General features: G+C 48.1%; 1 protein-coding gene across 2 annotated transcripts; it reads left to right on the forward strand.

Moving 5' to 3' along the window:
• The first annotated feature begins 932 nt into the window (after window positions 1-932).
• HOMER3 (homer scaffold protein 3) lies at window positions 933-25,299 on the forward strand. 2 transcript variants are annotated; one of them, XM_052699739.1, is made up of 10 exons: window positions 933-1,581; window positions 9,542-9,686; window positions 11,240-11,396; window positions 12,271-12,402; window positions 12,826-12,933; window positions 16,287-16,408; window positions 17,368-17,524; window positions 19,361-19,471; window positions 19,832-19,912; window positions 20,762-25,299. In XM_052699739.1, the coding sequence occupies exons 2-10, from the start codon at window positions 9,673-9,675 to the stop codon at window positions 20,948-20,950; spliced, it is 1,071 nt and encodes a 356-aa protein (XP_052555699.1). In that variant the 5' UTR covers window positions 933-1,581; window positions 9,542-9,672; the 3' UTR covers window positions 20,951-25,299. The 2 variants fall into 2 exon arrangements, with proteins under 2 accessions (XP_052555699.1, XP_052555700.1); XM_052699740.1 differs by lacking the exon at window positions 9,542-9,686 and having other exon boundaries at window positions 934-1,581.
• The last annotated feature ends 1,858 nt before the right edge of the window (window positions 25,300-27,157 follow it).

Raw genomic sequence — 27,157 nt, forward strand, 5'->3', positions numbered from 1 at the left:
CTTGCCTACAGAACAGCTGCTGTGTGCAGAATCTCTACTCTGAGCTGTTGGATAGAGGCTACAAAAGAGCAGGTGTGAAATATCCATTCCTGGATGGGCCTTCTGCTGCCTTCAGCAGGCCGGATCGCCGCTGTGTCTGCCCTTGTGGTTGGAAATGCTGCTTTTCCCCAGGCTGACCTGTTCAGCTCCTGCTCCCAGCCCTCAGGCCGTGCTGTACCTGTGCTGGCTCAACTGGAAAGCACTTGTTCAAAGTTTATTTCTGCTGGGGAGCTTTTATGGCTGCGTTAGAGTCACGCTGAATGCTTTTCTTTGATGAATGGATTGCAGCACTTTGATTCTTTCAAAATGGAGCAGTTCTTTCTCATGGCTTTGCTGTGAGCCCTCTGCCATTGTTCAGTGAGCTGGGCACCTCTCTGCCCCTGGGTACCTCAGCCGAGGGCTGTCGGCTCCTTGGGCACGCTGGCACTGCCTGCTCTCTACCGAGGCTCCTTCCCCAAGCCTGCCCAGCATCCCTTCTTCCAGGGGTGTTTCACTATTTCCTGAGAGTATTCGTGCCATGTGTTAACTTTCCGCTTGTATGAACTGCATCACGAAAGACAGAACAAGGAGCCACCTGTTTGTGATAGAATATATCTAGACTAAGATTGCAGGGGATTTTTGTTTGCTTTTTGGTTGTTTTTTTTTTTTTGGGGGGGGGGAGGGGGATTGGAGGCAGAGGGGGCTGTTGTTGTTGTTTTCCTTTTCCCTGTGGGTAGCCAGAACCCCTTCAGTAACCGTGATCCAGCAGCGTTCGGCCTGTGGTGCCCAGCTGTGCCCCTGGGCTGTGCCCGGCTGTGGCACTCAGCTGTGCCCGCTTTGCTCGGCAGCGCCCAGCTCTGCTCGCTGTGCCCGGCAGGTGGTGCCGCCGAGCCGGCGCCGGCCCCTGGAATAAAGTCGAGAGAAGGAGCGGAGAAATGTGACCGAGATGGGGCAGTTGGTGAAGGGAGGAAGCGAATAGGAGAGAGAAAGAAAGAAAAAAAAAACACGAAAAACTACAACACGAGAGAGAACAAAGAAATCGCGATCCTGGAGGACGAGCGGCAGCGGTGGCTGGGCTTTTGGGCTGCGGGGAGAAACTTGCGGTGCTGCCGGAGCAGCAGCGAGCAGACGGCTTTGTCTGAAAGCGCTTGCAAAAGCACCACCTAATCCTGCTGCTCCCCTCCCATGCTGAAGGGAAGGAGGGAGCCCGGGAGCCAGAACGCAGGGGGAGCTGCTGGGGAGCGCAGCGGCCGGGGCAGCGCCCGACATCCCCGCCGAGCGCCCGGGGCCGCCGCTGGGTTTGGGCTCCCGCAGGTCGGGGGGCTCCGGGCCGCCCCTGCCCTCGCTGCTCCGCGCGGCCGGCGGTTGCCGGGCGTTGGAAACCGACCGCAAAGCTAGCAGATTTCAAAGTGAAATTCCGGAGGAAATTTAAAGAGCATCCGGATCCGGAGAGAGACAGAGAAAGAAAGAGGAAGGGAGAAATAAATCACAACGTGGAGAGAATCTAAGGCAGCTGAAGAAAGGACGGGAGAGAAAAGAAGCTGACGCCCAGGCAGAGATGGGGTGAGACTGGCACTTTATTATTCTTGAATTGCATTTATTATTCATGGCAGCTGAGCTATTTTTAACGTAACTGCAAAAGAAATGGTTTTATATTGCTTTTTTTTTTCCCCACACACCATGAGCTTTAAAGTTTAGTCTTAGCTTTTCATTTTTTTGTTATTAAAAAGTACATAATTGCAAGTCTCTGCAACTTCTGTAAATGAACTCATGTGTAAGGGAAGCCTCTAGTGATACATTTGTTGTACAAAACCCAAAGTGTGAGCCTGGGTGGGTCTGGGCTGTGTTCACAAACTTTTCCAGAAGTTGGGAGTGAAGAGATTTTATTCAGCTGTGGTCACTTTGGCGCTCAGGAAAATGGATCCTGTTTGCATTTCTGAGTGGGTACACAGCTGATTGAAAACCTCTGCTCCAGTGTTCTGTAATGAAATAATGCTGTGTGGATGTGGCAGTGGGTTTTGGCATGGAAACAGGAGCTTAGCCTGGTATTTAATTTATGCCCTATTTATAAATCTCAGTCATGTAAGTTGAAGGACCTGACACACTGTTGGGAGTTTCTTGTGTATTAAACTCTTGGTGGCTGTTTGAAAGCGTACTGGATCTGTCTGATCAACCCCCTCCACTTGTGTGGGTTTGGCATTACAACACAAATAAGTGAGATTCTTAGAGGCTTGTTTTCCCCTTGCTGATATTCCTCATAGACTGTGTAGATAAAACAGTCAAGCAGGCAGACACACCTTCAAGACACAGAACTGGTAGAGGCGAGGAATCAGAAGTGACAGCAGTGTGAAGCAGGCATAGAGCCTTTGAAGTTGGCAGGGTATGTGCTAATCCAGGTTAAAGTGGCCTTGTTTTCCTGTAACTTTTCCTGTGATGCACAAAGTTACGGTAAAACTTCTGGAAGTGCCAGGAAGGGCGTAGCAGGCAGGCAGCTTGTGACAGCACAGCGTATTTCCCAGAGGTGGGAATGAACCCTGCTTGGAACAGCCACGGTTAACAGCAGTCGTTGTGACTTCAGACCACCAGCTCCCAGGGAAGAAGCTCTGAGCTCAGTCTGCTTGGATCTCCCTGTGTAGCAGTGTACTAACAAAACTAAGCCAGAGATGACATTTCCACCCAAAATTCCGTATTTCCACTTATCTCCTGAGTTAAAAGGTCTTCTTACTTGTTCGTTGATCACATGGGGATATTAAGTAGCTTTCAGCAGCAGTTCGATTCCTCTCAATACAAAAGATTAAAAGTGTACCACCTTCAAATGACGTTCTGGCTTGTTCTGTTGGCTTTAGTTAACTTATTTTTGAAGCAGGGATTCTGAGCTTTGTTCCTCCATATTTAATGTTTTTGGTAACATCACATTCTGGTTTCCACAGACAAACTGTCCTTGGACTCTTGTGTTAACACATCAGCACTTCCCCTCTGAAGAATATAGTTGTAACTAACACCTGATTGAGAGGGAAGTGAATGTAGTTGGATCCAGCTGAGACTTCAGTAGGCACTTACATTTCTCTGACTGCTAACTGCATAGAAGACAGAAGCACAAGTAGGTAAACTTCTAATCGGATCAGTGTAGTTTTCCCATTTGTCCCATTTATCAAAGAATTCACCCGCTCATGTGTAGTGCCACTGCACTGTGAGCAGCAGCTAGAGCTGCCCCTTGTGCTGGTTGTGCTCCTGGAGCTCTTGTGAGTACGGGTTGAAAATGGCAGCAGACCTCAAGGAGCTGAGGGAAAGCAGGCATGTGTGCCTGTCAGATGGGTCCTGTGGCTTGCAGTCAAGAAGCAGAGGTAGAATCCATTTTGGAGTTCATGTCTGTGTCCATTTCTTTGGTTCTCTTTATTACTGAAAGTGTTTTTTTCTGGAATGTATGAAGAATTGTTCAGTTTCAGTGTAGCTCTGCTGCTTTCTAACTGTATTTGCTCTACAGACTTCCAGCAGTGCATCAAAAGAAAGAACTGCTGATGCTCAGTAGCAGAATAGTTGTCTGAGGAAAGTGAATGTGTAGGTTGTGTTACAGACACCCAGCTGCAGTGTTCAGCAATCAAGATGCTCTGTAAATAGAGACTGGTTTTTGAGAGAGGGTAAAGAAAATAACAAGGATAAGGATACGTATGCCTTTAAACGCCCTTGATCCCCGTTCTCTCTGCCTGACCTTGCGTGCTTGCTGCTGTTCCCAACAGGAGCATATTCAGCCAGGATTCCTTTGCTGCCCTTTATCTGCAGGCAGGCCAGGAGGCAGCTGCTTTTCATTCCTGTGCTAAACCCTGCTGGGTAATCTCTTGGGAGTTGGGGGAGGCCACAGGGAAAGCAGCCCACAGGCAGCTTCCAGCTAACGCTGCTGGAGCTTCACTGCTCAGCCTTCCCTGTGTGGCTGCCAGTAGAGAAGTCTGGTCTCTGCTGGTCCCACCTGGACTCCAGCAGCATCTGAGCATTTCGCCCAAGGTGACCTGATGCAGCAGTGGATGAAAGCAAGGCTGTAGCTAAGAGGGCCTGAAAACCTGCCTGGTGTTTGGAGCAAAGGGCTGTGAGCGAGCCTTCCCAAACTTTGTTACTACGGCAGTTCAGTGTCTACTGATCACGTCCTGCAGGCCGGTACCCAAATCCTAGCAGGCAGTATCCATGCACGGCCTCTGCACCCATTTGTGAGGAAGCAATAGCTTCCATAGGCTGTGGAGGTAGTGAGACCCAGTCCCTGACTTGGGAAAAGTTAGATTTTCAGAAAACAGGCAATGAGGAAGAAATGAGGTTTGATTCTGCAGTCCTGTGAGTCCACACTTCCTCAGAAAGCACTGACATGCAGTCGTCAGCTATTCAGGCTGCTGAGGGAAGATAAAAGGAAACAAAGATAGACAGCAGTGGAGAAGGAAACTGGTTCTCACATCCTCTCTATGCTCCAGTTCTGCCTTTTGAAATACCGGGTCCTGGTGGGCTGAAATGCATTCCCCCCCAGCCCCTCCCTCAAATTACCCAGCACCACACTGCACACTGGGCTTTTTACATGAGAGTGCTGGCTCTGATCAGCAGCAGGCAGAGCCCTGACGCAGCCAGCACGGCCTCCCAGCTGACTCAGCGTGGTGCTGGGCCGGGCGCCAGAGCTGAGCCACGTATCTTTGGTGCTCACATGCTCTCACGTACCCCCATCTGCTCTGCACAAGCTGGACCCGTCCAGGAAAGTTGTCCTTGGAGAGAAAGAACTTTAGAGAAGATAGCAGTGAGAACTGCAAAGTTCCCACCACAGCAGCTGGGAAATCCTTACCCAATGCTGTCCATGGACCTTTATGGGATGACTTCTTTTCTGGGGATTTACATGGCTGTGCATTGAGCCCAGCCGCAGGGCACAGTGCAAAAATATGTTCCTAGGTCTCTGTGCTCCTGAAGGTGTTCTTCTGCTATCACACCCCAGAGCTGCTCCCTGCCCTTGTGCCTGTGCACTGTTGTGCCCATCGTTCACAGAAACCAACGATTCTGCTGGTACTTTGTGGTTCCTCATACGGCATTTTTGTCTTGGTTTTTAGATGAAGGGGGGCTACGGACTGCCTGGATGCAGAGCGAGATATTTAAAATTATCACCTTCTCTGCATCCAAATGCAGAGACTTCTTTGTCTGACAAGTAAATGAATGTCCCTGCAAAGAGAAGCTGCAATGAGAGAGGGGGGGAACAGCACGTGAACCTGTAGAGGTGCCCTTGGCTGAACCCCATCCAGGAACACCAAGGCAAATGCAGTTAATGAGGACCAAGCTCAGCCTCCTCGGCACATCCCAGCTGCTGCTTTAAACAGCATCTGTTCGGGGAATGGTGACTCTAAAAGCTTTCCTTTCCAAAGCACATATAACAAGATTTCTTTCTGGTCATGCAGCAAAGGGGGCAGGTGGGCAGGAGGTAGTAAGTAATTTGGTTTACTAAATAGGTGTGTTTCGGGTGGGTAGACAGGATTGTGAGGCCAGAATTGCTAAGGAGAAAAAAATAAAAGATTCTCAGTAGGAAAAATCCCCCAGATTGCACAGGAAAAATGGAGAAAAACAAGGACACAAAGCATCAGCCAAATGCAGTGGTGCAGGCAGAAACACTTCCCCACGCCCTGTGTAGAAGCTACTGAGCAAAGACGTTGCTGGGTGCCATAAAAGATCTGAAGCAAAGAGTGTTTAAAGAAAAAAAAATAATAAAAGGGTTTATTTTATTCTTCTGCCTCTTTTCCTTTCAAAGAGGTCTGGCAGGAAGGCTGTATTTTAGCAGTTGCCCTTAGGGTTGGGAACCCACTGAGGGGAGCGAGCCTGTAACTGTCAAATGGGCTTTTCCTAAAGAGGTGGTATTTGCACTGGAAATACTCCCCAAAAGTAAATGCAGCAAAGCATCATTTCTCTGAGAAGACCATGCTGTGTGAAGAACCCAACAGGCAGCTGAAAATGAGAAGACAGCACGCAATGAAACACAGAAGCTGCCACAGTGCCTGAAATTCAGGCTCAGAGATAAATGTCTTGCTGAACGTTTCTTCCAAAGCCTGGCTGTCACATCCTGCAACACAAACTGTTCCTTAGAATGGAGGATGTTGCTTCATAGCATTTTACACTGGGTGTTGTGGCTGGAGGTGGCAGTGGGAACGTGCTCTGTTCCCAGCTCTGTCTATGCCTTCTGTGGTCTAAATGGAAAAATCACTTCGCTTTTTGATTTCTATTTGGTTATTAGATCCATCTGCTGGATTGGGAGTATTTATCTAGTGAGGATTAGAGAAAATGCTTTGTAAAATCCTGCCATTAAAGACATGTCAAGCAAAGGAATTGGTGGTGATTCCCCACTGCAGGTGTAGATGTGTGTTGAGAGCTCTGTGTGATGGTCTGTGTGGTAGAGCTGGACAGACAAGCTCCATGCTGTCAGGAGCTCTGCTTCAGCTTGGATGCTGTGCTGTGGTGCCTGGGGAGGTGCTGCTCCACGTGGCACCTGCACTGCAGTGCTCCAGGGCAACAGAGCTGGTGCCAGCCCCTGGTGCTGCCCCTGAACAGCTGTAGCTGCAGGCCCGTTTGGAGGGGCCTCCTTGGGAGGTGGCTTATATCCTTTTCTGTTGCAGGGAAGATTCTCTGGCGCATTCTGTCTGCAGAAGCACTGGATTTCTTCAGAACATCTTACATAGGAACAGGCTTGCAGGCCTATAAAGAGCCTGTATCCAGCTAGGACACTCGAGGACAGTCCGTAAATCTACTGACATATGTGTTCAGATTACACAGAATTGGAGAGCAGCACTGGTTTTAATCTCATCCAGGTTTTGGTACTTTTTCTGCTCAGCATACCCCACAGGTGAAATATGGCACTAGTGCAAGGGAGTGAACTGATGCCATCTGTACCTCTTTGACACATGCCATTGCTTGCAGGGTATTCTCCTCCAGGCTCTTGGCAGCTTAGTGATGTGTCCCAGCACGGTGAGGCCCCTTGCTCAGTGCTGGCCAACTCAGTTCCTTTGGCTCTCTCAGTCCTTGCAATTCTACTGGGGCCATAAAATAAGAGGACAAATAATGATCTGCTCGTTGCAATGGTGAAATAAGCAGCTATTCATTAAGAAATCAATTTGGACATTGTAGTAATGAGAATAGTATAAGAATCAAGGTAGAAATGAGACCAGCATGCATTTTTTGTATGCCATCTTAATGACCACTGGGTCGAACTCCATTCGGTGAGCAAATCAGCTATGATTGATCCATCCCTTCTGCTCCCATGTCATCCCCAGACACCCAGTGACCTTCTTCCAGCTTCTCTAAGGAGAATCAACAAAAGGAGGTAGCTGAGTTTGTGCTCAGACAACATCCTGGAGCCAGGTGCTTTGGTGTTACAAAGAACAGCTGGATTAGTTGTTACAGGGACTCCTAGCCGGGAGCAGGAAAAGAAGAGGCAGCATTTAGGGATGTGTGGTGAACCTAGTTTAGGCACTTAAAAGGGGAAAGAGAACTGTAGTGGGAAAAAGAACACGGCAGTTTGAATCCTAGGCACTTTCAGGACTATTTTTAAATGCTTTGTAGTGTTTTTGGAGACAAGGGGCCAGCAGCTCGGCCAGAAGCAAGCTGATCACAGGTGGGTGTTCTTCAGACAGTACCTCGCTCGTGCATCTCAGATACAGCTTTCAGCACCTTTTCCTGCTCTGAACCTCCAGCAGGGATGCCAGTGCCCTGCAGCATTCCTTGCGCCCCCTCCTTGCAAACCCACTCAGCTGTGCCGAGCTGTGCCAAGCCCTGCTGTGGTTCTGCTGAGAAACTTCAGAGAGGGTAAGGTGGAGCTCCCTGGTGCCTTGTTAGATGCGTACCCTCGATCTGCAGGCTGCACAGGCTCTGTTGTCAGGACCTTCCCAGAGCTGCTCACCTCCCCTATTCCCACACCAGTGTAGTCTCAATTCCTTGCTTTTTATTCCCCTCTTGCAGTTACTGCTGCCTGCTATTTCTCTTGTGCTTCACCGTTTAGACCCTAGGAGAGCTTTTGTTGTGTAATGTCTGCTTTAACCTTGTCAAACAAGTATGTGAGTACTGAAAGGAAGGCTTCCACACTTCCATTGCATCCTGTGCAATACGTTATTTTACTACCTAGATATATTCTGTATCATTTTGCTGGATTTACAAAACCGTCTTTTTTTCCCCCTCCACAAGAAAGGAGTGTGAACATCTCAGTGCTGTTCCCAAGCAGAGCACAAAGCTCTCCTCGATCATTACCTACAGAGCTTCAGGAACTGCTTCCTAGAAAGCATTGTTCACATGCCAGGCTGCTGCTGTACTCAGGTGGTTATGAGGAGCCAATAACATGCTGGTCTCATAATGCTATCTTAAAAATCCATTATTAGGAACTTGCAAATTGGCAGCAATTGTTCCTGTTTACGGTAAGGAAAGGGGAGATGTGAAACAGAATTTTGGGAGATTCTGCATATTTTAATTCTCTCAGAGGGAGATGGGTGCTGGAGTTCCCTCCTTGGCACCAAGTAGGCAGGTGGAGTCATAGACGTGCCCTGCTGCTGCTGCTGGCAGTTTGCTTTCTGTTGGAAGCAAAGCACATCTGGTGTATCTCTCAGCTTGCTGGTGAAGTCTGTGCGACTTTCACATTTGTAACTGAAAGGGAAAGACCTGTCAGAGACAGCATGAAGTCTTGTTGCTCTGGGGAAGACCATAAGGCAGGAACAAACATATGAGAAGTGTTGAGACAGCAGTGATCACAGAATGGCATGAAAGCAGAGCTCCCTTCCCACTGACACCAACAGTGGTGCAAATTTCAGCATACCTGGCGCATAGCTCCTTGTACCTGAGAGCAGGGAACGGGCATGCATGCCTCATCTGTGTTCTGGGTAAGCAAGCAGCCAAGTCAGCCTCGTGCAAGTGGAAAAAACGTAAGCAAACCACTGTGAAGATTCTGATATTCTGATAGACGTTCCAGTGGCATTTTATTTTCCGTTCCTGGTGTTAAGAGGGAAAGTAATACCCAGGTGCTACTACAGCACTGTTGCTGCAATCAGAGAAGGAAAATCTCCAGGAGGGTCTGGGAGCTCGGTCAGGGCACGTGGCAGGGGCCATCAGATCCACTGCTTGGTCTGAAACCCGCTGCAGTCAGCAGGATGGTTTCCATTGATTCCAGGAGCAGACGTTGCTGCTGAGCACAGGAATAACTGCTGTGCGTGTGAGGGGTGATCTCTGAGCAGGGCTTTCCATCATGGTGTCACTGCAGCCAGTGTCACGTGTGCATGACTGGAAACATTAGAGCCTTCCAGGCTCCTCCATGGCCCACTCCCAACAGCTGGCTCTTGCTGCCAGAGGGATTTGCTCCAGTTACACAGCTCACCCAATTATCTCCCATGACAGGGAAAGAAAACTTGCTCAGTGATGAGAGATCGTTACAAATTACAAGCTCTGTGAGTTTGGGACAAACGAACCCCCTGAGTGCTGCCTGGTTGAACACTGTCTGTGTTCTGTGTGATAAATAACAGCTGACTTTTTCCATCGCTAGGAAATGAATCACTGTGGAGGCAAAACCAAAAAGGAGTCTCAATCCAGCTAGGAGACCTGAGAAGGAAGCTGCTGGAGGAGAGACGTATACTAACTCCACTGGCCTGTGGCCTGTCTTACACTTACTAACAAATGTCAACAACTAGGTAATGTCCTTCCTTTGTTCTTTCTGACACTGGCCCAGGACTTGGGCGCTAAGGCACAGAAATGTTCATTTTCCCCAGCTCTGTAAATTCTGTGTCTTGAAGGATAAGTCATGATCCATGTAAATTATAGTAACTGTTAGTGCAGCCCAGAGAATTTGAGTCTTATTTGAAAAAAAAGCTGTGGCTGAATTAAACCAGACAGAGGGAATGTACAGAAATATCTGGTTCAGACCCTTGCACAGGCTTCTTCTGAACAAGAGAGCTGAGTCAGGACTGTAACCAGTGGACAAAGCTGGAAAAAGGGAGGTCAAAGGGAGAATTTTATTTCCTTCCTAAGTTTTGTCGATGCATTCAGAAAGCACCAGGTACAGTCATCATCTTGTTCTCTTCATTGCAGCTGTGAGAACTTAAAATAGGCTGGAAATAAATTTCTGGATTTCGGGGACTTGCATGTCACAGGATTGTGGCTATGCTTTGTTTGCAGCTGTTTTATCCAGACAAGAAGTCATGGGATACATCCAACCACATCAGACCTCACTCAATTGAAGTGTGGAAATGGCCAGTGCCTTGGGTTTTAAACAAAGTAAAATGGAGACTGCAAGCCCTGATGCACCTGGTCTGTTGTGTCATGGAAACATTTCTTCCTGCCTCTTGAAATGCTCAGATTACATCCTGATGCCTGAGATTCAGTTCCTTAGTTCAGCTTAGATATTACTGGTTACAGAATCCAGGCACTACTTGCTTTCGTGCAGCAGCTGCACATTGTGTGGTGAAGTGCTTCCTTTAATTCATTCTTAAGTGACTTGCTTTTAATCCTGCAGCATGACCTCTCACTGCAGGATGTGCTTCCCAAGCATGAGTCAAGGGAGGAAGAGCTGTGCTGAGGGGAAGGCACTTGTGTTCACAGCCCAAACCCATCCTCCATCTATTCATCCGTCCGCTTTCCCAGAGCTCCAGGTCAGAGATATCTTGTGAAGGGCAAGCAGCATAGCAGCCAGAGAATCATATAGCTGGTGAAGTCACCATGAACTGTTTGCTCATGTGCCAAGGGATAGTGAAAGAAAACTTCAAATCTGGCTAAAAATAATATAACCACTAATTATTAGCTTAACTTTGCCACAGCAGCTGTGTTGTGTAGGACCATCTGGTAGACAGAACACGAGATTGTGATGTCCTGTTTGTGTTTCTACCTGCAAGCTGAATGCTGATCCCTGGGTGAATGTGTGAGTAAGGCTTGCTAACCTTGGGGTGCTGTTGCTGCTATGACGAGGCTGTGGTCTTTAGAAATGTGTGAAGACAACGGAGCAGGACAGAGAAGATCTAGAGGAAGGTAAAAACTTCTGCCTATAGTTAAACATCCTTGGTAGCTTTGTTACTATGTCCATATGAGCTACTGTGCTTAGCTCCCACTGTCACATATCTCTAGATTGGAGGCCAATAGCAGAAGTGCCACTGGGGATGCATAACACAATGCAAGTGCCAGAAAGTCGGTCCACTTCCCCCATTGCTCAGCTTCCCCTCTGCCCTTACAGCTCTGTTCATTTCTGTTGCAGGGAGCAGCCAATCTTCAGCACCAGAGCCCATGTTTTCCAAATTGACCCTGCTACCAAAAGAAACTGGATCCCCGCCAGCAAACACGCCTTGACTGTCTCCTATTTTTACGATGCCACGCGCAACGTGTACCGGATCATCAGTGTGGGGGGCACCAAGGTAGGGAGCATTAGCTGACAGCATCACAGCTGGAAAGCAAGTTTGTCTCCAACTGATGTCTGTTCTGGATGCTTTGTGTCACGTTGATTAGTTTCCAGCATGGGGCACTCTGGTGTCTTTACTACAAGGAATAGAAGATAAAGCACTGCCTCCATGCTTCAATGTACTCAGTATGGACACTAGGCTCTGTGCTAATGAGAAGTGTGCTTTCTTGTCTCTCGCTCCTTGGCTCTTTCCTCTCTGAGCATGCAAAAGAGATCTTTCTGAGAGCCTTGATCCTGTGCTGAAACTGACCCATGTAGACAGAAGGAACAAACAGAGGTGCTGCAGTCTGTTCAGTCACTACCCCCAAGACAAGGTTAATTCTCCCTAAACTGCTCTTGATAGAGATTTTTCTGACTTGTTTCTGAAGACCTCCAGTGGCAGAGATTCTTGCAATCTTCTTAAGCAGTTCATTGTGTTGCTACTCTAACCAACAGTGTTCTGTAATAGCTTGTGCTAAGTGCAGTTTCAGCCTTTTACTTCTTGTTTTTTTAATTCCTACTTGCCATGAAAGTGAAGAACATCAGAAAGTTGTTCAGTCCCCAGAGGCATTCTGCATCTTTTCTTCTAGCAATGGAGGCCCAATAAAGATTGTAACATTCAGGCTTTCTTATTTATTTTTTTCTTACAGTAGACAAAAAGATTCACACCTGTTTGTGTTTCACAGCTAGACTAGAAAGACTTTTAGTCACCAGAACCCTGAATAGCTGTTTTATTAAAAGAGAGTCTCTACCCTGAGTTCCAAGAGTGCTCAGTGATTGTGGTGATCCCACACAAACCCTGGGGCAGCAGAACGGAGTTCTCTCTAACTCATTTTTGCCTCTCTCCACAGGCAATCATCAACAGCACCATCACCCCCAACATGACCTTCACAAAGACATCCCAGAAATTTGGACAGTGGGCAGACAGCCGAGCCAACACAGTGTATGGACTGGGTTTTGCTTCAGAGCAGCACCTCTCCCAGGTAATGTGGCAGATGCTGGTAGAGACCTGATCCCAGTAAGAAAAATGTCCCTGAAACCCAGAAGGGGAGATCAGACTCAGGAGGAAAAAGAAACATTGGGGTCCTGATGTAGTGCTGTTCCCAGTGTGCTAAAACCTAATTCAAGATGCAAAGATATGAGGAAATGGTTTAAAGTAATCCTTGTAGAGCTTCTTGATTGTTACAAAATGAATTTGGACTTAGGGCTCCATGAGTATTTAGCTGCTCGCACAGTTCTGAGTGCTGGAATCATGGGCAGGTAGGGGCTATTTCCTCACTTTTAATATTAATTGAAGTAGAAAGCACATAAAATGAAATAACAAAGGGAGGAGTGACCCAGACATAGATTCTAATTTGTTCTACATTTCAGTTTAGCAGCAGAGTGACTTTTCTGCTTCCTTCCAGTTCGCAGAGAAGTTCCAGGAGGTGAAAGAAGCAGCACGTTTGGCAAGGGAGAAGTCCCAGGATAAAACAGAACTGACCAATCCTGCCCTGAGTATCACATCTCACCAGGTAATGCTTGGGGATGTGCAGGGATAAAGCTTACTGCAGAGCAGGGCTGCTAGGGAAGATGGTCACTGTGCTGATCTCCTCTAGTAACTTTTGCTTCTGTCTTTTCTGCCCACAAGCTTTCTTGATAGACACTGAGGTTGGAGGTTCTCTTTCAGATGACACCTGTGACCCTGATGTCACTCTGCTGAAGCACATGAAGTGGATAAAATGATTTCTGCTTAAGTGGAGTTCTTGGAAGGTTTACACTCCTCCCTCTTTGCCAGTTCAACATTTGTCTTGATAAAACCATGCTGGAGGAGGTTTTGGGTTTTCTGTCAGTGGTGACGGTAGTGGTTTTTGGCTTTATTTTCTTTAGAGTTACTGGCTCTCTGTGGACTCAGTGTGACAGTAATAGGCAAGCAACATGCAAGAATGCATGCTGCCTGGCTGAAGAAGATAGGAGAAAAGATACGTGGCATTTCCAGCCATTTTTGTTCCCTTGCTGGGGCTGCAGGGGAGTTCCTCTCTCAAGTGTCTCTGGTAGCTGATGGTCTCAGAAAGACAAAGTGATTTCTTAGCACTGGTGACTGGGGAGTCCCTGCTATATTTCTTCCATTTCTGCCCTGCTTCCACTGTTGAAGAGAAGGAGCTGTGCTATCCCTGCAGAAATCACTACCTTGGACCTTGGGGAAATCTTCACTAAGAGATGCAAGCATGACAACCAGTCATTCAATTTCATTTTTCCCCAGACCAGAAAGCTGAAGCCCGTCACTTATCATTCTCACATTTGTCACACTTGCAATTGCTGCCTGTCCCTGTATAACTAAATCAATTCCAGCAGCAGGAGCGTGGAGAGCAGAGGATAAGCTGTGGAGATGTCTACGCATCTTTTTCTCACATTGCAGCAGTTTGGCATTGATGGTGAAGTTGCCCTCCCAAGTAGTGCTCTCCAGGGGTGGCTATGGATTTCACTGAGCTCCTGGCAGAAGGAGAGGAGCTGTGGGATGGAGGATGCTGCGTTCTCTGGGTTGAATACAGATGGAATGGCAGCAGGAGGAGGAGGGAGTGTGAACAGTACCTTGGCCTGCAGGGAAAAAAGGGGGAGGTAGAGGCAGTGGCTCTCAAGAGACTGGAAATGTCATGTGGAATGGAAAAATGGGCAAAACCCACCTGGATTTTGGCTCCCACTGTCTTAGTCCCATCTTAATATGTGGCACATGAGTAAGAGTTGAATAGAGCATTCGTAACAGAACCAAGACAGATTCATGGTCAGCTGCAACTATGAGAGCTTCCCTGGCTGGGAGGCAAGCAGAGAGTGGAGAAACACTCTGCTGTTCTGTTTATATCAGGCTGTGTGCAACAGATGTCACAATAGGATGTGTCCATTTCCCATGCACAGCAGAAGGTATGAGGTGATCAGAAGGTGATCTGGCACACATCTTGGAAGTGGCCTTAAGGCTCAGTTCATTCTTTGTACTTGACTCAGCAGTGCTAAAATGGCCTCAGTGTAAGCCTATGCTCACCCTTCCCATTCAGCATGCCTCATCTCACCACGGGAGAGCTCACACATAGGTATGCATGACCCCTGCCTGCAGCCATCTGGCAGCCAGCACTCAGCACATGCAGCGTTTGCTGCCGTGTGGGCATGCAGGCCTTGTCCTGCTTCCCCCAGCCTGTACACACATCATCTCCTACTACTGGTTTGCAGTCCCTGCGTTAATGCAGCTTCAAACATGAGCTTCATCCTTCAATAATTGATCGTTTTTCTGTTTGCAAGTGAGCAGAGAGCAGGCCTGTCTCCTGACATTAAATCAGGGTTCTCTGATTTTCTGCATTTGCACTAGCTAATTTAGGCTTCAGACTTAAGAGGAAATCCCAGGACAGCAGTTCTCTCCCATCCCCTAGTACCTTTTAGGTCAATCCCCATCTTGTTTTAGCATCTCCATCACAGAGTAACTGTGGGTACTGCGAGTAGCAAAACATTGTGGAGCATCTTCAACTGCTACCAGTTTCAGCTGAACTCACAGGAGCAACAGACCAGAACAAAAACTTCTGCACCTTGCCTGCCTCCGTTTCTCCACCTACAAAAAGAGCTTTGTGGGGCAAGATGAGGCAGGGTTGTATCTTGCAGGTCTTGCTTCTCGATTGCCCTCTGGAAGGCTTCTTGAAGCTGGTGTTCAATACATCTTGTGGCCCAGTCTGGCTCTATTTTTAGATGTCAGATGACTCTGAAGACAGGTGGCTGTCCTTATCACAGGCTTTTAAGGGCTACCTATCAACTCCAGTGGGCTCACCAGCCACCTGGTCTCGCAGCCCTCAACTAAGAATCCCAAAGTCTCATTACGCAGAGTCTTTTTATAGTTTGCCACGTCTGTGCCAAGTTTCTTTCCTGCTATGAAGGGAGACCATGAAGACAGGGTCTTCTGGAGGGAAGGATATAAAGATTGCTTTGGATTTTGCATGTTCATCGCTGCTCTGCTGTCAGTTTCCCTCAGGCTGGGAGGATGAATCCATCTCTTCTAGCTCCGATCTTCTAGCTCCGATAGCACAGGAACAGGGAGGTATTAGAGAAAGGGGTGTACTTTAGGAGTATGAGTCTTTTCTTCCACGCTTTGAAAAGTGAGTGACAGTAGCAGAGCTTCCCTCCCTTGAGCCCCACAGTTGCAGTGGTACATGGTGTCTTAATTCAGTGTACTGAAACGAGCTGCAACTGAACACAGGTGGCATAGCTAGGTCTGTGTTCAGAGTGCATTAAGCCTTTGAACTGCTCTGAGAACCAGCAAGAAAATCGTGTTAAGAATTCAGTAAAACCCTGAAACAGCCAGCTTGAGCAACTTGGCACGTTGGGCACAGCCATGGGACTCAAATTACAGGCTGTAACATCACTGGCATTTGTCAAGGGAAAGCTGAGGGCCAGAGAATCCAGTACCTCAAGTCAGGAGGGAGGAAGAGCTGTGTGGGCAAGCTGTGAGCCCACCTGTTCAGGGTGTCTGTGCACTGGGATCACTGCCCCAACATAGCATGGAGGCAGGGAAAGGGAAGACGTGAGAGCAGAGCATCTGCTGGAAGAGCTGAGCAGGACAGACACCAGCTCCCCTGTCCAAGAGAAAGCCCTGTGTCTGTGCATTTCTGAAGTCATAATTACACCATGATTGATTCTGCTGAGCTATACATGAGGGTCTTTGCCATGACTTGCCATGTAAATGTTGTGCACAGCACTATAGGAGCTGACATTGAAAGCTGGGGTCTCGCACACAAACACAGGAAATGAGAGCCAGCCCTGTGAACCCAGGTTGTGAATGAGTCTGCAGGAATCCGGTGGCCACAGTTTTTCTTTGCTGCCCTATGATAACCACCTCTTCCTCATCCCTCAGGTACTTCCCAGCCCCATCATCAGCTCAAATGGACCAGGAGAAGATAAACTATTCAGGAGCCAAAGTGCTGATGTTGAGATAAGCACAGAGAAGGAGCGTCTGAAGAAGATGCTTTCAGAAGGGTGAGGCTGCTATGAGTTCCTGGCTTCTAAATTCTCTGTTCTGGCAGGATTTGGAGCATGTTCTGTTCTCCTAGTGCTCATAGAGCTCCTAAATAACCATGTGATCTCAGCTCAAACTGACAAGATTTGATGGGGGTCAAACTGCTGACCCCATAATACTTGTTTAGTTAGCCAAAGAATGCTCTGAGTTTGCTGTTGCCCAAACCTTCCACTGTAACAATTTCCTTTCTCCCCAGGTGAAAGTTTTTTTTCAGTTCAGGGGTGAAATCTGTTATTCCTGCAGGATGGGAAGGAGAACAGGAGAACGCTTTGAGTCTGCAGCAGGGATGAGTTCACACCACTTATCTACAAATCAGTAGTTTGTGATACCAGAAGATGTTCACACTTTTCCAGCTGGCCTAAGGCTGCATTTGTGTTAATTCCCCTGATGATTCCAGCAAAGTCCCTGCTGCTTCTGCTCTTTGTTCAAAAGACTCTGGGCTGGATTCTACCCTGCGGCTCCTGCTGAGCTCCCAGCTGAACACTTAGAATATTTTTAAATTAAAAGCAAGTGTCCTTTGCTGCCTTCTCCCGAGTTGGGTGGTAGAGTTTTACTCAAAGCAAACCCAGATCCAACAGGGATTTAAAACTGGATTCACAATCCTACATTGCCAACCCCCCCCCAACCATTAATCGCACTGTGTGGTTTCTGCAGTTTCAAGAAAACACACGTGACCTTGAAGTTGAATATTATCAGAGGATAAAGGAAAGAAAGCAGATTCAAGGATTGGAGGATACATTTAAATTTGAGAAGTGAGACAAAAAGCAAATAAAAAGCTGTGCAGGGTAGAGAGCTGCCCAGCATCTCCAGGAGCATGATTTCAGTGCACATTTGCAATACGAGGAAACGAAACCTTCTGTGATTCTGTGATAATAAGACTCTCAAGCTGTCCTGCATGCTTCCCTATTCTTTTACACAGCTCCGTGAGTGAGGTCCAGTGGGAAGCTGAATTCTTTAGCCTTCAGGACAACAACAGCAAACTTGTGGCTGCTCTCCATGAAGCCAATGCCAATGTGGACCAGTGGAAGAAGCAGCTGGCTGCGTATCAAGAGGAGACGGAAACACTGCGGCAGCGGGTGAGCAGAGGAGGGCCCTTGTAGAACAGGTCAGAGGAAACCCTGTTCCAGAGCCAGATGGTGCCCTTGACCCCGTTCTCCCATCAGTTTTCATGGGTGTCAAATTCAGGATGCTGTGTGAGTCTGGCAGGGAAGATGTGTCAAGGAATAAGGTCACGCAACCAGGGGCCTCTCACAAGAGCTCCTTTATTCTGCAGAGCAAGCTGAGAGTGTGCTGAGTCCTTGTAGATAAAGGGAGGAAACCAGAACACTAAGTTAGAATACTGGCTTCCCTTCATATTTCTCCAAGGTAGTTCCTAGCTGCCAGCTCTGCTGAGTAAGGCCTGTTTTCCTCCAGAGCTGGGCATCAGGACAGCCTTTTGGCTGCTGGCACGAAGGATGAATATTGCTCTATCTGCTATAATTAGCTGGAATCTAAGCTGTAACATCATGAAACGGGGGTTGCACAGTACAAACAAGCACTTGTTCAGCTGGAATAATAGCATCTTTTGACCTACGTAATGTCAAAGAGGTCGCAGATCAACTGAGGAGGCCTGTGTGCAACTGGGCAGAGGAGTGACAGTCACATGGCTGGGTTTCTTGGAAGGGAGGAACTGCAGTGTATTCAAGAAAGCATGTTAGGACAGTTGGAATTGCTCTGGAAAAGGACTCTGGAGCCCTGGAGAAGGAAGCATAAAAGCATTTCACTTCTAGTGCATTCAAAAGACAGCAGGGTTTTATAGCAATTAACAGCTGTTCCCACTTGATGGCTGTTGTGTGGCCAGTTTGTGCAGTAAACAACCATCCCTCAGGATTCACTGTGCCTATTCCTAATTCTCAGCAGAGGAGTCAGACAGTAAAAGAGTTGTACAGAGCAAATTTTCTCTTCTGCAACAGGAGCCTGCCTTAAGTATAACTGAGATCTTGGCTGTGCCTACACATATGTGCATTTTTCAGGGCTGGCTGGCATGAGCTTCCATTTCCTTGCCATCGCTCTGTGAATTCTCAGCTGTTTGGTGGCTGTTCTCATAGCCAGGAGACAGGAGTTAGGCTTTCATGAGTGAGGGGCAGCCAGTGGGGACTTTGTAGGATCACACAATAAACAAACTCATTGGAACATCCAGACAGTTGTCTCCAAACCAGGACGTTGTGGGACCAGAGCTGGTTGATTCTGGCTGTAACTATGTGAGCCTCACAGCTCGTGGCCACGGTTACATGAATCCTAGTGCAGGCTGCCCTTGTTTGTGGGAAAGTGTTTGGATTCAAGTGTGTCCATGTGAGAGTACTCAGTGCTGGAGCTGCACTTGCAAAGCTCAGCACAGGCCCTTTGAGAGCTCAGCCCTCATCAGCAGCTGCTGCAGACTTTCTGAATAGCCTTTAAAAATGAATCTTGTCATGAATAATTTAAGCCACTGGGCTGAATTTTTTGGGAATGGGAAGCACACTTGGACAAACCCTTCCTGCTGGCTCTGCTGTGACTGAACTGCAGTAACTCCCTTGCCCACAGCAGTATCAATCTGGGGCTGTAAATGGTGCTGGATCTGGCCATTGCTATGAACTATGGGCTCGTGTGCTTGATGTCAGCCAGTCAGAATTTACTGTAAGTGCAAGACTGAAGGAGAAAGCAGAGATGGAGACTCTAAACAGGATTTTGCTGCAGTGTGTGTTTGTGTATGATCTATGCAGAGCAGAAGGAGGGACATTTTTTTCCCAGTAGCCACAGGATTTGAGCTGTTACCCTGTTGCAAGCTCAGTTGTGTTTGCAAGAGATCCAGAACGTGACAGAAAATGCCTGTTAGTAATAAGATGTGGGGACATTCCTGTGTCTCTAAGCATAACTCCCTTCCTTCTGTGTAGGTAGCAGAACTGGAGTCACAGGGGGCTCATGACTCCTCCAGTGAGAACAACAAGGAAGAGCTGAGCCAAACCCTGGAAGAACTGGAACTGCTGATCAAGGCTAAAGATGAGGTAATATCCCCATGAAGCAGAGATCTGAATTCTGCTGAATCTGGGTGGCCTGTCAATCACCAACACCCTGTCTGTTATTCATAGCTTCTCTGAGATCAGATACCTCATGCTGTTGCACATGATGCTACACAAGCCAGGAGCCTTCATAAGCCAGCACAGGACAGGGGCTTAGAGAGGGGCAATAGGTGCAATGAAATGGAGATTTGAAAAAGAGCATTAAGGAAGCCAAACTTTTGAGCTGCGTATGGTTATATGATCTTTGCAGCAAGGGAAAGAGCTTTTGTTGAGATCTGTGGTGGGAGCTGGCCCTCCTGGGACAAAGGTGGATCTGGTGTGATGCTCTTCCCCCTTGTGTTTTAGGAGATTCAGATGCTGAAAAGCCAAAAATGCGGCCGATGGGAAGCAGAGGGCGAGCGTGAGGAGACACTACAGAAGCTCCAGGTAATGATGGCAGGTCTGGGACACCTCTGCACTTGGAGCAGAGAGACCATTTTTCCTTTGAGCTTAAGAGTAAATGTCAGCGCTGCCAAACTGAACGCTGCCTCTGGGTGATGGGGACTCGTCCTTGTCTCTGCCTTCCTCCACCCAATTTGTGTCCCTCAGAGATTAGACAGGATGCCATCAGCGGGCAGTGGCAAACCCAACCTGCACATACTCTCCTCTACCCCTTGCTGTAGACCTGGCGTGGGACACAAGTGGGATGGTGGCATCCTGTGACCTGTCCATCTCTCTGAAGTCTTGCTCAGCCTGCTGGATGGCCAGCAATGGCTGAGGGAAAAGAGCTATGGCTCAGTCTGGCTGGCAGGAGGGATGCAAGCTGCTCTGCACCTCAGGGCAGGGACACAGATGGAAGCACGATCTGTGCAGTCTCTGGGGGCACTGCCTGCGTTTGCTTATCTGAGTTACTGAAGAAGGAGGGGATCTGTCACAGGGCTCAGCCCTGCACCCAGACACTGCTTTTCATGCCAAGATAGTATTTCTAAACATCAAATGCCATCAGTCTTGAAGATCAGTTTGTGAGAAATCCACATCACTCGCACCAGTTCAAACCTCATGCAGATGGCTGGGTCAGGGGACACACGTTCACATGGATTTGCATGCTGGCATGCTGTGGCTTAATGTAGGCAGGGCCCCTGTGAGAGAGCTGATGCGGAGCTGCGATGTCTGGGTGTGGGCAGCTTTGTGCTGGGCTGCTGATGGAACTGTTTGGTGGAGATAAGTGTGGAGATCTGTGAGCAGCACCTATCGGTGCTGGGGCAGCCACCTCACTGCAGTTGTGTCCTTTGGCAGGAGCTGGAGGCACGCAATGCAGAGCTGGAGCGCCGCCTTCACCTGGCCGAGCAGACACTGGCGGAGACCCTGTCTGAGAGGGAGAAGATCCAGAATGAGGTCACCAAGGTGGCAGAGATAATGGACGTGAAGATTTTTGAGCTCAGTGAGATCCGGCAAGGACTAGCTAAGCTGGTGGAGAGCAACTGAGCAGCAGCAAGCTCAGAGGAGACACCTCCGGAGGAGGGGAGCCTGACCTGGGACTGGTTGCTGACAGCAAATTTGATCACAGAACAGCCTTGAGGTCTGTTTGGGCAGGATATGCCAACATACCAGCAGCTGCCTGGACAGTGTGGTGACCAGCTGCAGCCACTTACTGCCCACTGAACAACGAGCTGGAGAGCAGAGAGGCCCTGAGCTCCTGTATCCTCCACAGGAAGCATCTACAAGTCACAGCCAGGCCTCTCTGGACCCTGTCGTGGCTGTGGCACAGTCCAGAGACAGCAGCTGTCCCTCTGCTGCCTTCCCAGCCTCCCTGCTGCCACAGTGTCTCCATTTTTACAGTTTTCTAGGGGAAGGGGCTGAGCAGCCTTTGCATTTTTTTCAGTAGTTTTTTAGGGAACCACTTGCCTTTTGCGAAATAAGCTGCTTATTTCCCAACTTAGGGAGGGAAAAGAAGTGTCAGCACTTTGAGGACATCACTAGCTCCTTTTCCAGCCTAACTACATGGTGTCTTCTAACAGGATGCAACAACACCGGTTGCTGTCAGGAGCTTTCAGAGGTAGCAGAGTCCCCAGTGCAGAGCAGGGTACTTGTCTGTCCAAGTGCTGTTCAGTTCCAGCCTCCAGATGAAAAAGAACTGCAGAAAAAGCTCTTATTAGTTGAACGCAGTGGGATTTAATGAATTCTTAAAACTTCTTTAAGCTGAGAGCAGAGGCCTGGTTGGGAAAGGAGCATCTGAGAAATGGGACGTGCCCGAGGGGATGGCCAACCAACTGCTAGATTGGCATCTCTCCTGGCCTCTGAGGGCTGTAGTTAATTGAAATTAAATGGAGCAAATCACAGTTGCTCTTGTTTGGGTTTTTTTTTTCCTCTCTTTTATATAGGGAAACAGTCCACAGAGATGTCCTGCTCTCTGTCAGATGAGCAGTGTTCCTTTTGAAGGGTACAGGTCCCAGCTTGCCATGCTTATCCAGATTCAATGAGAACAGGAGGCATTTGGAGCATGCTGGGACCAGTGCCCTGCAGGGCCTGTGGGAAGTCTGTGGGTTACTGTAGATGTTGTGTAGTTGTAAGAATCGAGCAAGGCCTGAGGGAGACACTGCAGAAACCTGGAAAGTCGTGTCTCCCTCATGGTGTCCTGTGAGTCCCCATAGTTTCTTAGGAGCATGCATAGCCCTGTGCTGAATGACAAAGCAGTGTCTGTGTAGAAGTAGATAGTAACCTTACAGGAGTGCTGATTTGGACTTTGTGTTGTTTTTTGCCCTCTTTGCTGCTATAGATCAGGCAAAGACAGCAGTAATCCTGGGAATGTTTCCCAGGTCTGCAGAAACTGTAATTACTTAGCAAGCACCGGCTGCCATGTAATGCCTTCTCTGCATCCAGACAATCCTGGGCAGACCAGCATCAAGGCAGCGCAGTTCCTCAGGGCCTCCCTCTCCTTTCACTCACCTGGTGACCAAGAGAGGAACCCACATCTTCTGCCTGCAAGTTGGGACAGGACTAGGTCTGGCACCTTGGGAATCTGCTGGAGTGGAGAATTGCTGGTGACTCTGTGCTGGATTGTGTCTAGGCAAAGCCCATCCCTTGCACAGGGGTGATGAGGAAACACTGAAATTTCCAGACCTGTGTAGCCAGGGAGGGGCATTTCTGTTTGGAGGTTTTCAGGTTAGTTTTCTTCTTGTTGTTGTTTTTCTCTCTCTCTCTCTTTTTTTTTTTTTTAATTATTATTCTGTTGTTTTTGTTGCTATTAGTTTCTATTTTATTTTGTTTTGCATGAGGAGTTCTCACAGCTGTATAGGGGTGGAGCTGTTGTAATAGTATTTGTTTCAGGGTGTTTAAGAAGGGAAGAAAGCAAGCAGGCTGGCAAAGCTTTCTGGGGACTTGTGTACACAACCCATGCCAGTGTTCACATTTTATCCCAGCAGGAGCAGCCTTCTTTGAAATAGAGATCAGCTCCAAGAAAGGTGTGTTTCGTCTGCATCTGTTACTGTAATGCGGGGTGATGGAGGTGGGGCTTGGAGTATGAAAGAAAAAGTAAGCAAAAGTTTACATTCTGGTTGTCTCTGCTCTCTCACACTTCTTTTCCATGGCTGTGACTCACAAGGTAGAGCTGAATACAGATTCTTGCATTTGGCTGGTGTCCATTTCATAGTTCTGCCTGTGCTCTGCATCTGTGGCTCCGTTGTCCTGCTCATTGATCAGGGCTGACCTGGCCAGCGCCACACCTGGGTGAGTCAGCTCTGCTCAGGGAGGCTGCTCCCAAGAGCCAAGGGGGAGGACAGAGAGTCAAGCTGCTGCATGACTGAGTAGGAGAGAGGCAGATGCAGCTGCAGCACGGTGCTTCAGAGAGTACCTGCTGTCTGCTGCTTTCCCCCAGGACCTGCCTTGACCAGGGTCAGGCAGCAGTGCAGGGTGAGAACTGGCTCTTAGGTTATTAAGTCTCTTCTAGTCCTATACGTATTTCATGCCCTCAAGCTGAAGGCTGCCATACTCAGTGCTGTCTGCCTCTTGAAACTTGGAGCTGCCCAGCTGCCAGCTCCATGACAGGATGCAGGACGTGCATCCCTGCACACAGCATACCTTGAGGCCAGCAGTACTCTGCATGCATTTGCTGTGCCCTGCTTTTTCTTGTAGTCACATTCTCTGTGCTTCCTTGCACTTCCATTGTCAAGAACCAGAAACAGAGGTCATTTTACTTTAGACACTTCCCCAGGGTACTAGATGCAATTCTCTTCCTTGCCAGAATAATCTGAATAGTGGCTTTTTTATGAGATCTGTCCTGTGCTCAGCATTTGTTAAAAGTCTTTTACAGAGGCATTGCAGGGCAGTGTGATGGATGGTTCTGGGAGGCACTTTCCTTTGCAGTCTTCCCTCTTCTAAACTAATGAAAACCCATTCATCACCATCTATTTCCACAAATGCCCTAAATCTGCAGCTAGCGATGAGGCAGGTCTACTGGAGATAAAATAGCAGCAAAGCACTAATTCTATCTGCCCCATTCTAATGAGTGTTTAAAAAGGAGTCCCATAGTGTTCCAGAACAACAGCCCTCTAACGTGTCCCCACCGTGCCCTTTCCAGCCCTCATTCGTTCCCCATTTATGCTTCTCTTGCTTCAAAAGAAGAGAATCTTGTGTTACAAAAGCCAGTTTTGAATGGCAAGACTGCAGTTTGTTTGCTTCTGTCTCACAGTAACAATTACTGTCAGGAACTAAATAACAGTTGCTTCCTTGCTGGAGGAAAAATGCTACTGATTGCAGGTACCTTGAGAGACCTAATTCTTTTAGCAAATGAGGTTCTTAATTATTTATGGAAAACCTAGGCAGAACGTTAATGAAGAGAACATGGGGAAAATGGTTCACATGAGACGAAGATGCAAACAAAAAATGTTGCAGCCATATTGTCCTGGCACAAGGTTCTGAGGAGTACAGCAGTGAGTCTGATCTGCTCTGAATGTGGACCTGAGACAAGGCCTTTCTGGCCAGCTCTGCAAGAGGAAACGAAGCTTTGCTATGACAGGACGTGCCAATAATAGAGCCTCAGAAAAAGGATGTCTAATGCAAACTCCATCTGACAGATGCAGACCTCCCAGGCTGAATGGGAATGCAAGTTCAGTGCAGGGCAAGAGCAGGCCTGGCAGTCAGGATGCCAGACCACCACCAGCTCTCTCTGCAACCTCCCTTGTCTTTCCAGGCTTTCATTCCTGCTCCATAAAGTAATCAACCTTCCCACAGGGCTGTTGGACCTCAATTACTGGCATCTACAAGGTGCCTGAAAAGCCAAGGGAAGGAAAGGCCAGCGCAGGGTGGGCTGATTAATACCTTAAGTCTGGGAGTGATTATGAAGGAGGTAAGATCTTTCCAAAATAATGCCATACAGCCCCCTTGATGATGTGTGATGTGGCTTTAGGTAATCTCATAGCAAAGCTCTTAACATACTGACTTCCATACCTGTATTTTTCTAAGAGCACACTGAAGCAAATTCTTGCTGGAGGGGAAGCAGCTGGGCACTTTGTCTTAAATTGCCAAAGGATCAGACATGGGGGAGTTGGTGATCAAATAGCACCAAAATAGGTGAGCTAACCCTTTTGAGCTCCCTGCATCTGGGCTGGGATACAGAAATCAGATGGTCTGTTACTTGGAGGGGAGGTTATTTTTAGTTCAGAGATTCTCTGTTTACACTTGACAGCACAGGCAAGCATCCTCTGTGAGTGCATCCCCCACTCCTTCCACATGCAGGCACTGGAAGACAATTTGTGTGCACCAGAGAAGGCACGGCAATTAAATGTGTGTTTTGGAAGATGTCCATGAGCACATAATAAAGCCCCAAACTCTAGTGAGCTTCACAGTCTCCTTTCCCAGAGTAATTTATAATTATTATCGTTATTAGATTGTGGTGTGTAAAGGCAGTCTCTGCTCCAAGGGAAAAGAACATGAGCTACAGCACTAATCATCTCTGCCTCCTCCATCAGCTTCCCACCACCCTACCAAGAAAGCAGCAGCTGGAGTCATTCTGGAAATGAGATACTTACCGTAAGAACAACACTCCAGACAATAGATGTGTCAGCTCTAGCAACAGGTAATCTAAAGGAGCAACATTTTCACATTTCAGTCAGTTCACAACTGTTTCAGTGCTCACAGCCTCTCAGCTCCCCAGCTAAGCACAAGCCTGGGGAGTGAGAATCAAAGAAACCAAATTCAATTTCCTCAGATGCTGCTGTCAACTTCAGCTGTAGGGAGTTGCTGGGTGGAAGGGAATGGGAGGCTGGTATCAGTTTTGTCCCCGGGGTGTGGAGCGAACGGCTCTGCAGCACTGACTGTTCCTAGAGCCACTTTTCTCATAGGTCATATCCCATTTATTATGGGATTTGCATGGGCTGCCACAAATGTGAATTTTCACCCCTTTCTGAAGTACCCCACCTTGCAGATTTTTTTTTTTTGTAATACCTGTGTGCCCCAGAATGATCAGAGCAGTCCCTCTGCCTCACTACTCTCTCTATGCTGTTACAGGCATATTTTTCCCAAGTGCTGGTAGAACAGCAAGTGAGAGAGGATGCTGTCTTAGGCTCTGCCTTATGTTTCCAGCAGTAGCAAGCTAACAGGGTTTCAAATCCTGTCAGACAACAGACAGAAAAAGGCACATGTGAGAAAAGTAATTTCCCTGTAGCTTTACTGGTTGGAGATACTAAAGTCCTGACCTTGTTATGGGCAGATGAAAACACTGTTTGAGTCTACAAATTGTTGGCATTGATGCCACCTCTCATGTGGTCTATTATGTCTAAAAGCAGTACAGCTTATGATGTTTGGGCCTGGGAGTGCAAGAGTGACACTGGGAAGTTCAGTATCCTACAACAGGAATCTGTGCTTACCCTCAGTAGGTAGTAAGGGAGGGTTTGGAATTTCAGTGAAAAAACTGCAAAGGTCTGTCTAGCAGAAGAGCCCTAGAATGGAGAGGATGCCGAAACTGTGATGGAGCGTTGCAGGGACACAGGATCAGACCTGCCCTGCAACTAAAGGGAAAATGCCAAGGCTTGATGCACTGACCCAGGATAATCCTGCTAGCAGCACCAGGCAGCTGGGGCCTGCCTGCTGCACGAGCAAAGGCTCAGGCACAGGGCAGCCCTGCTCCCTCACTGTCTCCATGTTTTCTTAAACTAAATCTTTAATATCCAGCTACCCAGCCAAGAGGCCTTGTGCTGTGTTTCCCTCTGAACAAGGATCGGAGCCAGCAGCGTGTCCAGAGCACAGAAGCTGCCATCTACTGGCTAACCTGGCAGGGCTCCCCCGGGAGAAGGCTGTTTCTGGTAGGAAAGCTTGTTAAGCAGCTTTTTTAAAGGCTTTTAAAACAGCTGAGCTTGTGTTCACAAAGAACATCCAAAGGTAAAGCAGCAGCTGACGGCGTACGCTGAACCAGCGAGATGTCAGGACAGCTCAGAGAACCCACGTGAAAGTGCAGCTGCATTAAATGCTCATGGAGATGGTGCACCAAGTGCAGCCCCTAAAAGGCATGAGGTGGTTCAGCCCAGTGCAAGGGCAGCATGTCCTGCCTGAAGGAGAATCAGTAGTGCTGGGCAGAGCCTTGCAGCATCAGGCTAATGCTGCCTCTGGGTGGCATATATCTTCTATCAGAAAGATGGGGGGTTTCTGGCCAGAGGGAAGTGTGTTGGCTGGCAGCTGGAAATGGCTGCACCTGCAGCC

This window comes from Tympanuchus pallidicinctus, unplaced genomic scaffold (assembly GCF_026119805.1).
Source record: "Tympanuchus pallidicinctus isolate F22 unplaced genomic scaffold, pur_lepc_1.0 scaffold38, whole genome shotgun sequence".
Lineage (NCBI taxonomy): Eukaryota > Metazoa > Chordata > Aves > Galliformes > Phasianidae > Tympanuchus > Tympanuchus pallidicinctus.

Excerpts from the sequence above, each read along its gene's own strand:
- HOMER3 (XM_052699739.1), top strand. Across the intron at positions 16,409-17,367 it reads AAGAAGATGCTTTCAGAAGG|CTCCGTGAGTGAGGTCCAGT; the intron begins GTGAGGCTGCTA and ends TCTTTTACACAG. Across the intron at positions 19,913-20,761 it reads AGACACTACAGAAGCTCCAG|GAGCTGGAGGCACGCAATGC; the intron begins GTAATGATGGCA and ends GTCCTTTGGCAG.